This window comes from Nothobranchius furzeri, chromosome 2, assembly GCF_043380555.1.
Source record: "Nothobranchius furzeri strain GRZ-AD chromosome 2, NfurGRZ-RIMD1, whole genome shotgun sequence".
NCBI lineage: Eukaryota > Metazoa > Chordata > Actinopteri > Cyprinodontiformes > Nothobranchiidae > Nothobranchius > Nothobranchius furzeri.
Genome location: NC_091742.1, coordinates 13,331,205 through 13,344,528, shown reverse-complemented (window position 1 = coordinate 13,344,528; position 13,324 = coordinate 13,331,205). Strand labels below are relative to the sequence as shown.

The following is a 13,324-nucleotide window of genomic DNA, read 5'->3' as shown; positions in this document are numbered from 1 at the left end:
TGAACTGCAGGATGTGTTCCAGAAGCGTCTTTATGCTTCCACTGGCCAGTGGAAAGGAGCCCGTCCAATACAGAGGTGGCTTACTGCCCGTAAGTACGTTTTCCACCAGTTTGTGAACGGGTGAGGTTAGTGAATGGGCACGTTTCCACTCGTCGTGGAAGCATCCCTGAAGCTTAGAAATGCGTTGCTTACGCTTCCAGTTTATTTTTTTACCCTCTGCGTTTCCAGAACAGGTCAAACTCTGCAGTTCAGATAGGTTCAGACAGGAAGTCAAACATGAAAGCAGTGTAAAACAACTGGAAACTTTCAAAATAAAAGTCACATGCAGATTTCCAGTTGATTAACCGAGTCAAACATAAAAGAAAATAACCCACAGACCTTTTTGGTACAGATGCTACCACCTTTCTCCTTGTTTGTTATAATGTGAACTTCCAACATCACACATGGCGTTGCAGTTTTTCCGTGATGCCGCAACCTCTGTTATGCATCTGAAATGCTCCTGGTGGGAAAGCAGCCCACGAATAAACTGTATTACGTAAGACACCACAGACGCATCCGGGGGGGTGGGGGGGGTGGGGGTATGCTGTTAGTCTAAAACTCACCAGATTTAGGAATAAAAAGTATCGTGCACAGATATTCCGCGTTTTATCGATGTTTGGCCCAAAAAACTTCAAAACAATTGCAGGAAATGATGTCACAAAGGAGTGCCTCTCCTCTTTCGCCCGTTCAAAAAGGCTTCTTGGTTTCATTTCCAGGAATCTGAAACGACTTTTGTAGGAGTTGGAGATGAATTCCTGAACAAAATGAGAAATGTCAGATATTTGTGAGATATCTGTCCTGACCTGGCAATGCATAAAACATTTCAGAACTGTTTCCAGCCCTCACAGCCCCATGAGACTCTGTTCTGGTGTGAGTTAGATTCATGTGGAGCTGTGCTCTGGTTCAAACCTGGAGTTATTTTAGATCTGTGTTAAATGTCCCGTCGCAACAAAGCCAGAAAAGCAGGAGCCTAAACAATGGTCTGTGTGCTTTATATTCATGCTCATCGATTAAATGTGGTTAATATGTTTGTTTATGTATTTAGCAGACACTTTTGTCCAGAGCAACTTACAAGTGAATATGGACGCTGGAAGCTTCAGCTCTAAAAGCTCAGCTGGTTGTGTCCAAAGAGAAGATGCTTGTATAAGATCTGAGCTTGTTTCCTTGTAGAGGAAGCGCTCTGCAGCCGGCGCGATAAAGCAGGAAGCACAAGAGTCCCTCGGAGAAGGAGAAAATCTGCTGGAGGAGGCGAACCAGCTCTCCGACAACATCAACAAGGAACTAGAGGTGCAGAAATAATCCTGGGTCTTCTGCTCACTGTTGCACATCACGCCTGAGGAAAACTTTTCAGCTACATCTTAACCTCGTCTGTGCTCTTTTCTCTTTAAATGATTCACACGTTCATTGTTGCATGTCCTTGGAGCAGCTGTGCATGAGCAGCGTGGTTCACATCTTCTGGTTTGCGTCTTTAGGACTTGGAAGAGATGAGCAGAGACCTCGGTCCTCTTCGTGATCAGCTGGAGGACAAAGTCCAAGGCCTCACCGACGGCTTGAGTGGTGATAATTTGGCGAAACAGGTGGACGAGGCAGAAGAGCACGCCAGGCAGCTGAACGAATCTGCAGCCCTTCTAGACGGGTAAAGGCCTCACAAACAGAGTTCTTTATAACTCTGCGTTTATTTTCTTTTCACCCTCTCATCCCTCCTCCTGTAGTATTTTGGCCGAAGCTAAAAACCTCTCCTTCAACGCCACCGCTGCCTTCCACGCTTACGCGAATATCAAAGCCAACGTTGATGCAGCGGAGAAGGAGGCGAAGGTCGCCAAACAGAGGGCCGGCGAGGCGCTGGCTCTGGTGAGAGTTCAGAAACACCATTCAGAATAAATGGTTTCCATGGTTACTGCATGTTACGGTCATTAAATAGTGCTGAATGCTGACTTGTACACACACAGAATACATATCACATACAGGAAGTGTCCAGAATGGAGCATCTAGACCCTGAAGTGTGCTCTCAACACAAAAATGATCATGGCAGACACATCAAAGTCCCTTTATTTTCTATTTAGTACATCTTGTCTTCCACACACACACTATAGTCTCCATTTATTCTAGTTTCTTCAGTATTTTTCTCTACTTTTTACTGTGTTTTTATGTTTCTGTTGCCATTTATTCGTTTTCATGTCTTATTTTCAGCTGAGAGACTCTTTATCTGATTATTTGTAGTATTCACTTTTGTACAGTGTACTTGTTCACACACCAGCCTTGTTCAATTTGTATTTTTTATATATTTCTTAACAAGAAAGCACAAAAAGAAGCTACGGGTTGTTGTGGAGGTTGATTTAGCAAGGCAGCTTTATTTAGAGCAGGGCTTCCCAACCGTGGTCCTCAGGGCACACCGTCCTGCATGTTTTCCATGTTGCCCTTTTAAACCCCAGCATTTCCCTGCTGCCACACACCTGACTTAAATAAATGAGTGATTAGCAGGCCTCTGCACCACCCGACATCCTTCTGAGGAGCCAATCAGGTGTTCTGAAGTAGAGACATGGGGAAAATGCAGGACGGTGTGGCCTGAGGACCACGGTGGGGAAACACTGATTTATAGCACATTTCAGACCCCGAAGCCATTTAATGTTCTTGTCAGGAGCAAGAAAACATAAAACTGTACGTTTTAGAATCAGATTAAAAGTACACAAGTAAAAGTAGATGATGTTTCATTACTGAGCAGTTACAGTGCAACATGAGAAACTTGTGTATCTACATAAATACATACTAGACAGTTGTGTAATCTGACTGAAATTGCGGAATTAAGTCAAAAAAGGGTAGAATGCCTTCCCTGGGTCAGGGATGAGGTCCTGTCACAAGTGGAGGAGTTTAGGTATCTCAGAGTCTTGTTCACAAGTGAGGGAAAGCTGGAGCGTGAGATCGACAGGCGGACTGGTGCTGCATCTGCAGTGATGCGTTGTATCGGTCTGTCGTGGTGAAGAGAGAGCTGAGTCAGAAGGCAAAGCTCGTGTTTTACTGGTTGATCTACGTTCCTACCCTCACCTATGGTCACGAGCTTTGGGTGGTGTCCGAAAGAACGAGATCACGGATACAAGCGGCTGAAATGAGTTTTCTCTGCCGAGTGTTTGGGCTCTCCCTTAGAAAGGAGGCCCTTGAAGTAGAACCGCTGCTCCTCCACGTCGAGAGGAGCCAGTTGAGGTGGCTCTGGCATCTGGTCAGAATGCCTCCTGGACACCTCCCTGGTGAGGGTTTCTGGGCACGTCCAACCAGGAGGAGACCTAAAGGAAGACGCAGGACACGCTGGAGGGACTTTGTCTCTCAGCTGGCCAGGGAACGTCTTCGGATTCCTCCGGAGGAGCTGGCCCAAGTAACTGGGCAACGGGAAGTCCTGGCCTCTTGACTTAAGCTACTGCCCCCCACAAAAAAGCTCATTTGTGTCTAACGAGCCACACAGGAAAACTAAATGATGTTTAAATATTAGCCAATGCCTAGTATTTATTTATGTAGATACGTATTTATACACTTTTGAACACCTTGGAGCTCCATAATATAGATCTGGGTGTCATCTGCATAACTATGATAGGCTGTGTTATTGTGCATGACCTGCCCCATGGGAGGATGCGGAGATTAAAAGCTGCGGTCCGCGAATCGAACCTTGGGGGACTCCACGTGTCATGTTGTTCTGCTCATGTTTGTGATCATCAGTAGAAACAACATAACCCCTGCTGTCAAGATAAGATCTGAACCAGCTAGTGTCTGATAATCCCACCCACTTTATGAGCCTGTCAAGAATAATGGAGCAAAGCAAAACGTTGATTTTACATGAAGGAGCTGTGTGCAAAAATGTGTTCTTTTACTAATAATGTTAAACAGATCTTTTCCACATTTCTGCATTGTTGTGTTGTCAGGCTTTAGGTCCTGATGTTCCAGTAAAGGAAGCAGCTCAGAGAGGCCTCCAGGAGAGCGAGACACTGCTGAGCAAAGCCAGACAACTGGAACACGACGTTAACGGTACCACTGAATACTGGATGTGTCAAATACGACCCCGGTAATGTTAGCATCCAACTGGGCTGTGACTGTTTCTTGACTAGTTAGAGATACAAAGGTTCAGTTTTGGTGCTTTGGTGATAAGTTTCGTACAGTAAGGTGATGTGGAGCGTCGGCTCGAATCTCAACAGTCTTTAAAAAAAAACATTTATTCACATTCTGTTAAACTGAATTATGGCTTCATGGTGTTTTCCACATGGCCGCGACAACTCGGTGAGTTTTAGCACAAACGTTTTCAGACAGCTGGATGGTATTTTAGGATTTTGTGAGGATTTTTCTATTAAAGCTTCTGTGAACATCGATAAGAGTAAAGTTTGGAGAGCTGTCGTGCGAGGAGCCGTTTATGTTCCCAGGGTTGCCCAATCCTGGTCCTGGAGGGCGGTTTCTCTGCTCCAACACACTGATTCACCTGTGCTGCGGTTCTCCGGGCACTGCAGAAGCCTGCTAATCACCTGCTGATTGAAAGCAGGTGTGTTGAAGCAGAGTTGAAACTAAAACCTGCTGGACACCGAACCTCCAGGACCTGGATCAGGCTCCTTAGTTCTATGGAGCTCCCTCAGGAAGCTCGTCTCTCATTTACTCTTTACTTTTAGGGAAGAGATGGTGTGACTATAGTTGTGAGCACAGCATTGTGCCATTATATTTACACTCTGCCTGTGTGTGTGTGTGCGTGCGTGCATGTAGAGAATGCAGATGATGTGGCGGGGCTCAAAGGCAGAGTTAAAGCAGCGAGAGACAAAACCAGGGACCTCTTCAAAGCTGCTAATGGAACCATGGTGATGCTTGGCGCCATCCCCAATGGTAGGTTCACTCAAACATACTGTGTGTGTGTGTGTGTGTGTGTGTGTGTGTGTGTGTGTGTGTGTGTGTGTGTTTCTGCAAACTGGTTTTCTCTCACACTCCTCCCCCTGACTCACTCACTTACTCTCACACACAAAGAGAAAGAGAGCGCTAATACAGGTCAGTTTTCCCAGAGATTGTAAAGTGATGTGACATTTTAATATTTGGGTGAAAAATCCTGCTGGTTTGAGATAAATTGTGTACATGTGAACAGTTTTCCACTCTTTGCTTGGTCTCCAGTTGTTTCTTCTAATTCTTTTAGGTAGTCCTATAAGGGTTAGGGTTTGTTGTTCCTTTAAGCTGTTTCCATGAAACCTTCGAAACATTGCAGGAAACACTTTTTCAAACAGGATTTTCCAAAACTGTCACCTCAGACAATTGGATCTGAGGTTGTGCTTCATAGTAAATGTCACAATTTTCCAACAGTGTCACAGTTTCAGAGTTATGCTGGTTTTCACTTTACATCAGTTGTCTGCTGTGCTTCTGGTTGGACTTCAGCAAGATTATAATCTGTGTTCTTTAGTCTCTACAGTCAGAGAGATCGATCAAACACTCAAGTCTGTGTTGCTGCAAAGCTTTAAATCTAGCATAAGTCTGACCAAAACAAGAACGGATCAACAAATTATTCATAAATCTGTCTGAAGATCAGTCCTAGAATTATTCTAAACTCTACATAAACGTCACGTTAATCACTTATTGTTTATTTTACGTTCCTAAACAGATACAGCCGCTAAACTAGCAGCTACAAAGGCTGTAGCAGCTGAGGCTAACGCCACGGCCACAGATGTCCTGGAGCGCCTCAGGGAATTGAACCTGCGGATCGGTGGCCTGCAGCAGAACTACAGCGAGCTGGAGGACACCGTCAATTCAGCCAATCAGATTATCCAAGACCCGGAGCAAAACAGTAAAGTGCTTCACTGTTTAATACCAGCATCGTTTATATGAGTCATTCTACTGGAAGGGTGCCAAAATACGAAACTTATATTTTTCTCAACAAAATCAAGTCATAGATAAATGTTCTAAAAGGGCATTAGTTAATCTGAAGGATTTTATTTTGTTTGTAAACCAAATGACTCCATTTTTCCCATGTTCCTATTTTACTGAGCCCGAGTTGCTATTGCTACAATGTCCAACCCAACCTGGCTCTACGTGAAAAAGTAATTGCCCCTTAAAGATGTGGAACACTAAATAAACATTTTTACATCTTATTTCTGATTTAATCAGTTTTTCATGCAGGCTGAACATGAAAATAGTCTCCTACACCTATCTCCTGCTTTAGCTTCTGATAGAAAACAGACTGTGAATCTCTAGATTAGAAAATCCTCACAGATCTACGTCACACTGTCACTAACATTCATGGACTCACCCATCTTGACTCACGACGGGGAAGGCTGTTGTTGTTTTAGCGTCCAGGAAACCGCAGAGAACGTCTCAGCTAGTAGAAACTAACTGTTAGCATTGGCAACTCCACCACACAGCAGAACTCCTCCAGATGTGTGTTGTTTGTGCAGCTAAAACATCAATGTTGCAGATCAAATACTCAGTGGTAGAGTCATATTGCTGTTAGCTAATCAGAGGAGAGATGTCCAGATATCAGGAAGTAAGACTCCAGATCCTGGGTGCTTCACAATGCCAAGGAACCTCGCCTTTATGTCTTGGCCCCGCCCCAGTTGCCTAGGAGATACATCATCGGGAGCCGCCAAGACATGTTCCAATGTTCATGGTCTACCGAGGCGTGTGTTCTCCATTTGTTAGATTAGACGTTTAGCTAGCTGAGCAAGGATACACGGGATGTGTCTTGTAGCCTAGCCTTGGTCAAAAATTGCCCAGAATACACCGCGGTATTTTCAAAAGGACGGCGGATCAGAAGCCCGCAGCTACTTCGGGGACAGTTTTCAAGTTTAAAAATAAGTCAGCCAATTTCAAATGTTTTTTTAGATTCAAAGAAGTTATTGATGGTTGGTTAGTTGCTTAGTAGTTGCAGCTTCGGTGGCTAGCAGGTAGTAACTCGCTTATATTTTTAATTTAATAAACATATACACAATTTATATCGAAACTAATACGTATAAAATATAAAGTTATCTCCCGTGTCACGTGATGCAAGTTTGTTCCATTTAACCATTTTCCGTTGACCAAGGAAGGACAGTGTCCTCTTAAGAAAAGCGCCTGGTCTCGCAAGACATCGCCTCGCAAGGCCAGGCGCCTTGACATTGAGAAATACCCTGTCGTCTGAAGCTCTCTGATGTGGCTCATTTCTAGTTCCTGAGAAAGGCGCACTGGAGCTTTTTTTTTCTCAGACTTACAATTCCTACTGGAGACCACAGCGCATGAGTGAAGGACCTCTTTATTGTAACAGGACTGAGTTTTTAGCATAGAATTAGCTAATAAGGCATAGACAGACAGGAAGGGTCATTGAACGCAGGAGAGCATTGCAGTGTCGACACCATATTGGATGGGTTTTCTCACTCTCCAAAGTCGATGAAGAGTGGGCAACCACCCCCGTTTTTGTTGAGCCTACGGTTACAACAACTGGTGTGCCACTCTAAACGGATCACGTTGGATTACCAGTGACTTCTAGCCTACCTGGTGGGACTTCAGATTTTCATTTATTTAGCTTGAATCTATATGTTAACTATCATGCCATACAGTGTGTCTGATTTAGTGAAAAAGCTTGATAAAAGGTGTTATTAGTTGGGTAACACCACTGGGGGTGAATGGAGACCCATCTAAGATGGTCGCCGACCACTACGGCAGCTCCAGTCCACGGGGCGTCTGCGTATATATGTCTGTCTAGCCACATGGCATGTTTACTAGCAGCATGAAGACACTGAGCAACATCTAGTCATTCGTCATAAATGTGTTTTTAAACAAACACCTAAGAACTAATTTATGTAACAAAGTAGATGTTTGAGATTTACACCTTCAGTCTTTGTTTTATTTTTACCAAATATAAAATGAGAAAACCTACTTTTGGTCTTCCCGTGGCTTTTAGATGAAGCAACTTCCTGTCATGCGTGTGACTTCTGGAGTTTTAGAAGAGGTAACAGGACTGGGTGGAAACCCAGGAACATAACTAAAATGTGTATTTTACTATGAATATTACAGATTGCGTTTTCTTTTGGGTGTATATAGTTCAAATGGGATATTTAGTCAAAGCTTGACTGTGTGTCTCAGTAAAGTGTGATTTTATACAGTGGGTACAGGTGACAGTAGTTGGTCATGAATCCCTTCAATCATGAATCTGAAAGTTGAGATTCGATCACAAATGGCTAATGTTGCTTAAGAAGAAAGTGCGTCTTCATTGACGGGGACGGAAATGGCACCCATTGATGGAATGACCCATATAAACCCTAAGCAGCATGAGTAAATGATCATTTTAAACCGATTCAGGTAAAGAAATTTGCTTGAACTTACAAATATTGATCAGTGAACAGATTTTTTGATATTTTTCTCTCTCTCTCTTTTTCCAATCCCCGCAGCAATCAGTATGTATATTTCATTTACCTTAATAAAACGTGTTATTTAAAAGTGGCGCACCCATCCCACATCGTTTTTCTGTAACCTCACAGATTTCCTGTGAGATTGTTTTTTCTTCTAATCCCAGTTTAAGCAGCACTTTGTCAGCGAGGTTTAACCACTAAAGACTGACTCCATCGGTGGTATTGGTGCTCCATCATTAACAGTAGTTGCTTCTATTAATGCCTCCTTTTGAAACGAGCATGAGTTCTCAGCTCCTCGCAAGGCACAGAACTCCTTTTAATTCTCTTTTATTCTTTCTGCTGTTTCATCTGCTCTGAAAAATGAAAGCAGGTCTTCACCAACGCTAAGCTAATCGCACATCAGCTTTTTCTCTTTTGCTCCTCTGCTGTATTCCTGTTCCTCCAGGTGCTCCATCTGCTGCAAGCTTTGACCTTTCACCTCTGATGTACAGTAGAATATCACATATTTTATTAAGACTTCCTTTGTACTCAAAGCACCGGATCTGTCTGCTCCGTAGTTCACGCTGCAGGAGCTAAAGTGAAAGACTTGGAGGACGAAGCTGACCGACTCTTGGAGAAGCTGCAGCCAATCAAAAAGCTGCAGGACAATTTGAGACGCAACATTTCCCAGATCAAAGAACTGATCAACCAGGCCAGGAAACAAGCAAACTCGGTTAGTTGTTCAGCACTTTCTGTGTTTTAAGTTCTTACTAATATCTTTAATTTTTGCAGACTGTGTTGCAGATATAATTTTAATTACCGACTTCCTTTTTTCTCCAAATTCTTGAAGTTTTAGTTATGAGTCATAAATCCACCAGTGTATTTATAACTGTTGTAAAATATTAAAATCTTTAGGAAAAAGCTTTTTTATTTATCTTTTAAACTTGACATAATAAAAATACAACATAAAATGTCCTTTTTGTTTCCAGATAAAAGTTTCGGTTTCGTCTGGAGGTGACTGTCTCCGTAGTTACCGCCCTGACATCAGGAAAGGCAGATACAACACCATCATCTTGCACGTTAAAACCACCACACCTGACAACCTCCTCTTTTACCTTGGATCTGCTAAGTATGTAAGTACAGTTTTAGTTTGTGATGTGTTTGCATGCAGAAAGGATTGAGGGGCACCTCGGCCATGTTTGTATGGTTTTAAATCTGCATGAGGTTGAGGCGGACACTAGGACACACCGTGGGTGTTCAGATTAGAAGTGGACAGTTAAAGCGTGATTATTCATCTTGGACACATTTATTCACATTCAGCTGCAGATAATTCAGTATAATTATAATAAGGTGTGATGTGTAAGATTGAAGGAAGAATGACATCCTGTGGTCAGATGTGAGTACTGCAGTCCATTTTTCTAAACAAAAAAAGGTTTAGACAAACGAGTCTTACACAGTAAGTTTATAAGTAGACAAATGCATTGTCATTGCTGGTATTAGCACTTTTGGGTGTTTTATGGTGGAGAGCACTTACTACACTTACTACGGTAGTAGGCCTCCAGCATTAGAGGAAGTGTGAGACATATATATGTAGATGCCCCGTGGACTGGCGCTGCCTACTGGACCTGCCTGAGTGGCCTGTCGCCATCTTAGATGGGTCTCTGTTCGACCCCAGTGCAGTTATTTCTACTCAGGAAGAATTTTACCCAACTAAAACACATTTTATAAAGGCTTTTCTTAAAGTCAGACACAGGGTATGGCACGATAATTAAAATATAAATGAATCCCATCAGGCAGGCTAGAAAAATCAATAGTAATTCCACGTGATCTGTTCTAGTACACCGGTTGTTCCAACAGCAGGCTGCGCAAAAGCAGGCATCACCCAATGGGGCGTCTGCATATTCATGTCTATGGTTTACCGTCTTGCTGTTAGCTTGCTGATATAGTTCTGAACGACTCATTAAAGGAAGTAAAACGCCACGATTTACTCATTATTCACTTCACACACATTTCTCTGTAATATCCAGTTGTTGGTCATTGAAAACGTAGCTAGAGATGTTTTTAGAGCTGACTATTTGCTTCTGATTCACTGTTAGCTTGTTAGCTTAGCGTTAGCCTCTAGCCTGCTTCACCCAATATTAGAGTGAAACAAAAAGATGCCGTGGCTCTAAGAAATACCTTCTGGGTCATTTCTGTTACTGGCTTCGGTTCGTTTAATAACTCTGGAGCTTGTTGCCTGCCGGGGTGGAATTACAAATGCCGGTGCTGCAGCGTTAGCGTGGCGCAGCCTCAGCAACCTCATGGCTCACTAATTGCAGACAGTAACGATGTCCTCCTTTAGTTTTTTGAAAGGAGATAATCGAAAACCTCCAGCTGGCTGAGAATGAAATCTTTTTCAGTAAAACCTTCCTTCCAGCATGACTGAATTGACTGTTTTTTGATTATTTCACTGTAGAATTCTTACATGTTGCTCCTTTAGCATAATATGAAATGCCAAATCATTGTATATTTAAAGTAACAGCGTTGATTCTGAATTCCTCCATCCTGGATTAAAAACTAAAGAAATAGCAAGATAGCCCAAGATTTAAACTAATCATAAATGAAAAGTAAAAATGTGAGATTATTTTGAGTATTGGTTCTATTTCGTCTAGTCTTAGCCCTTAAGCGAGCTGCTATTGGAAGGGGGATCTCAGCATCAGCCAATCATGAAGAGCTTAAATGTACGCCCACCACGTGGGCACCCCTTGTGGGTATATAAGTGGAGCGACTCCACTGTTCGCCTCCATTTTCTCTTCACGCCAAGCTTAAGAGCTTCCTTTAAGAGCAATTATACAAGAAAAATCTACTCACCGACCATGTCCAGCAACGCCAGGACCTGCCCGGCCTGCCAGACAGGCTCCATCTCCAGCGGCGACCTGCACGCCAAGTGTAAGGTCTGTCTCGGGGCTCACCATGCTGGCCTGGCCTTGACCCCCAGGCCTCGTGCCCGTTTTGTACCGCTCTGCCCGTGGCTGAAAAGGTCCGCCGGGTCGAGTACTTCACCCCCACCACCGACGAGGAAATTCCGGTGGCTGGCACGTACTCGCTGGACAAGGCGTTACAGTTCTTCAACGTCGGCCAGGAGCCGGCTGGCTCCTACCGACTGGACGATGTCATCGACAGCGAGGAGTACGACGAAGCTGGCTGCCATAGCCCTTCTTCCCTCCTGTACAACACGGAGGTCGACCACGAGGCTGGCTGCCATAGCCCTTCTTCCCTCCTGTGCAACACGGAGGTCGACCACGAGGCTGGCTGCCATAGCCCTTCTTCCCTCCTGTGCAACACGGAGGTCGACGAGCCTCGCGAGGAGCACGACGAGGCTAGCTGCCATAGCCCTTTTTCCCTCCTGTGCAACACGGAGGTCGACCACGAGGCTGGCTGCCATAGCCCTTCTTCCCTCCTGTGCAACACGGAGGTCGACAAGCCTCGCGAGGAGCACGACGAGGCTGGCTGCCATAGCCCTTCTTCCCTCCTGTGCAACACGGAGGTCGACCACGAGGCTGGCTGCCATAGCCCTTCTTCCCTCCTGTGCAACACGGAGGTCGACGAGCCTCGCTCAGCGGGTCCTTCTCGCTCCTCCCTGCCAGCAGTTAGAGCACTGCTCCAGGAGCTGCCCGCCATCATCTCCGCGGCTGCAGCCCGCAAGGGGCTAGCCGTTCCAGAACTGGCTCCGCCTGAGGCAGATGAATTGGCGGGAATTTTCGGGGCGACACAGATGCTGTCCAGACCCCGTCTGGCCACGCTTCCCCGCTGCCATGAGCTGCTGGTCCGCCGCTTTCTCCGAGCCTGCCGGGTTCAAGGCGCCAATTTCCACATATGTGCCCATTACCAAGGTCGAGGGTTTCTCCGACCTGGGCTGGCCATCCGTTCCCTCACTGGAGCCGGACTTGGCCTCGCTGTGTGGCGTCAAGAACCACCTTGCTGGACCGCGAGCAGTTCCCGCTTCTAAACATGACCAGCTGCTGAGGCGGCTCGCCGATAGCGCACACCAGTGCCCTTCCAGACCGGCGCTGCAGGAAATAACATCGCCTTCTCGCCTTTGGCGTTTCCAAAATGGTGGAGGAGCTTGACGCTCCTGTCGAGTCAGAAGCCATCATTACTAAAACTGCTGATGCCATCCTAAATCTGTGCGCTGCTGTACTCACCGGTTCTGCTCGCATTGCTGCCTGGCAGACCCTTATCCAGCGGGCCTTGTGGCTCAAGGCCCTGCCCTCCATTCCTGAACACCTGCACAGGGAGCTGCTGGAAGGCCCCATCACCTCTGATGTTCTGTTTGGTCCCCATCTTATGAGCGTCATCGAGAGGGCTCAGACGGCGGCTGAACTTTCAGCCACGTACGAGACCTGGTCCACTCTCGGTCAGCCTCACACTCCGGCCGTTCCCCCAGAGGATGGGACGAACAGCGCAGAAACTCTAGGCGCCCAGCTGCACGGCCTCCCAACCAGGGAGTTGGCGGCCAACGGTACCGAATGAGCCAGCAGACACAGCCTTGGCAGTCTCCGTCACAGGAACCTCGCCGAAAACAACCACGAAAACGACTCATTGGGGGGGGGGGGGGGGGGGGGGGTGCTTATGACTGTAATGTTAACTCTGAATGATTTGGTTTTGAAATAAAACCAAGAAAACGTCACATCGAGGGCACAGTCCTACAGTCCTCTGCAGAACCCTCTGCCGAATCCTCACACATGATGTTCCCCACACCAAGCACTGCAGCACATCTGCATGTTCACACAGTCTGACTCGGTAATGTTACACGGCTTGCTGTAAGGGTGCGCTCCATTTGCGCACCGGCCCCAGCCTACGGCCAGGCCCGACTCATCCCGCTTCCCCCACAACGTTGGGTGGGACAGGATGTCATGGCGCTGTCGCGACCACGCGCAAAGCGCGCACGTGGCGCGGCTCCATCCGCTGGCACTTTGTCGTTCCCGTGCATGGGCCCG

General features: G+C 45.8%; 1 protein-coding gene across 6 annotated transcripts in view; it reads left to right on the top strand.

The window, feature by feature from the left end:
• Nucleotides 1-13,324, top strand: part of lama2 (laminin, alpha 2) — a 246,629-nt gene that overhangs the window by 202,186 nt on the left and 31,119 nt on the right. For all 6 annotated transcript variants that reach the window (XM_070544166.1, XM_070544163.1, XM_070544160.1 and 3 more), the window contains 8 exons: nucleotides 1,210-1,326; nucleotides 1,512-1,675; nucleotides 1,752-1,890; nucleotides 3,948-4,050; nucleotides 4,771-4,887; nucleotides 5,648-5,830; nucleotides 8,924-9,078; nucleotides 9,335-9,478. In XM_070544166.1, coding sequence (XP_070400267.1) covers nucleotides 1,210-1,326; nucleotides 1,512-1,675; nucleotides 1,752-1,890; nucleotides 3,948-4,050; nucleotides 4,771-4,887; nucleotides 5,648-5,830; nucleotides 8,924-9,078; nucleotides 9,335-9,478 — 1,122 coding nt within the window. The remainder of the gene's footprint in view (nucleotides 1-1,209; nucleotides 1,327-1,511; nucleotides 1,676-1,751; nucleotides 1,891-3,947; nucleotides 4,051-4,770; nucleotides 4,888-5,647; nucleotides 5,831-8,923; nucleotides 9,079-9,334; nucleotides 9,479-13,324) is intronic.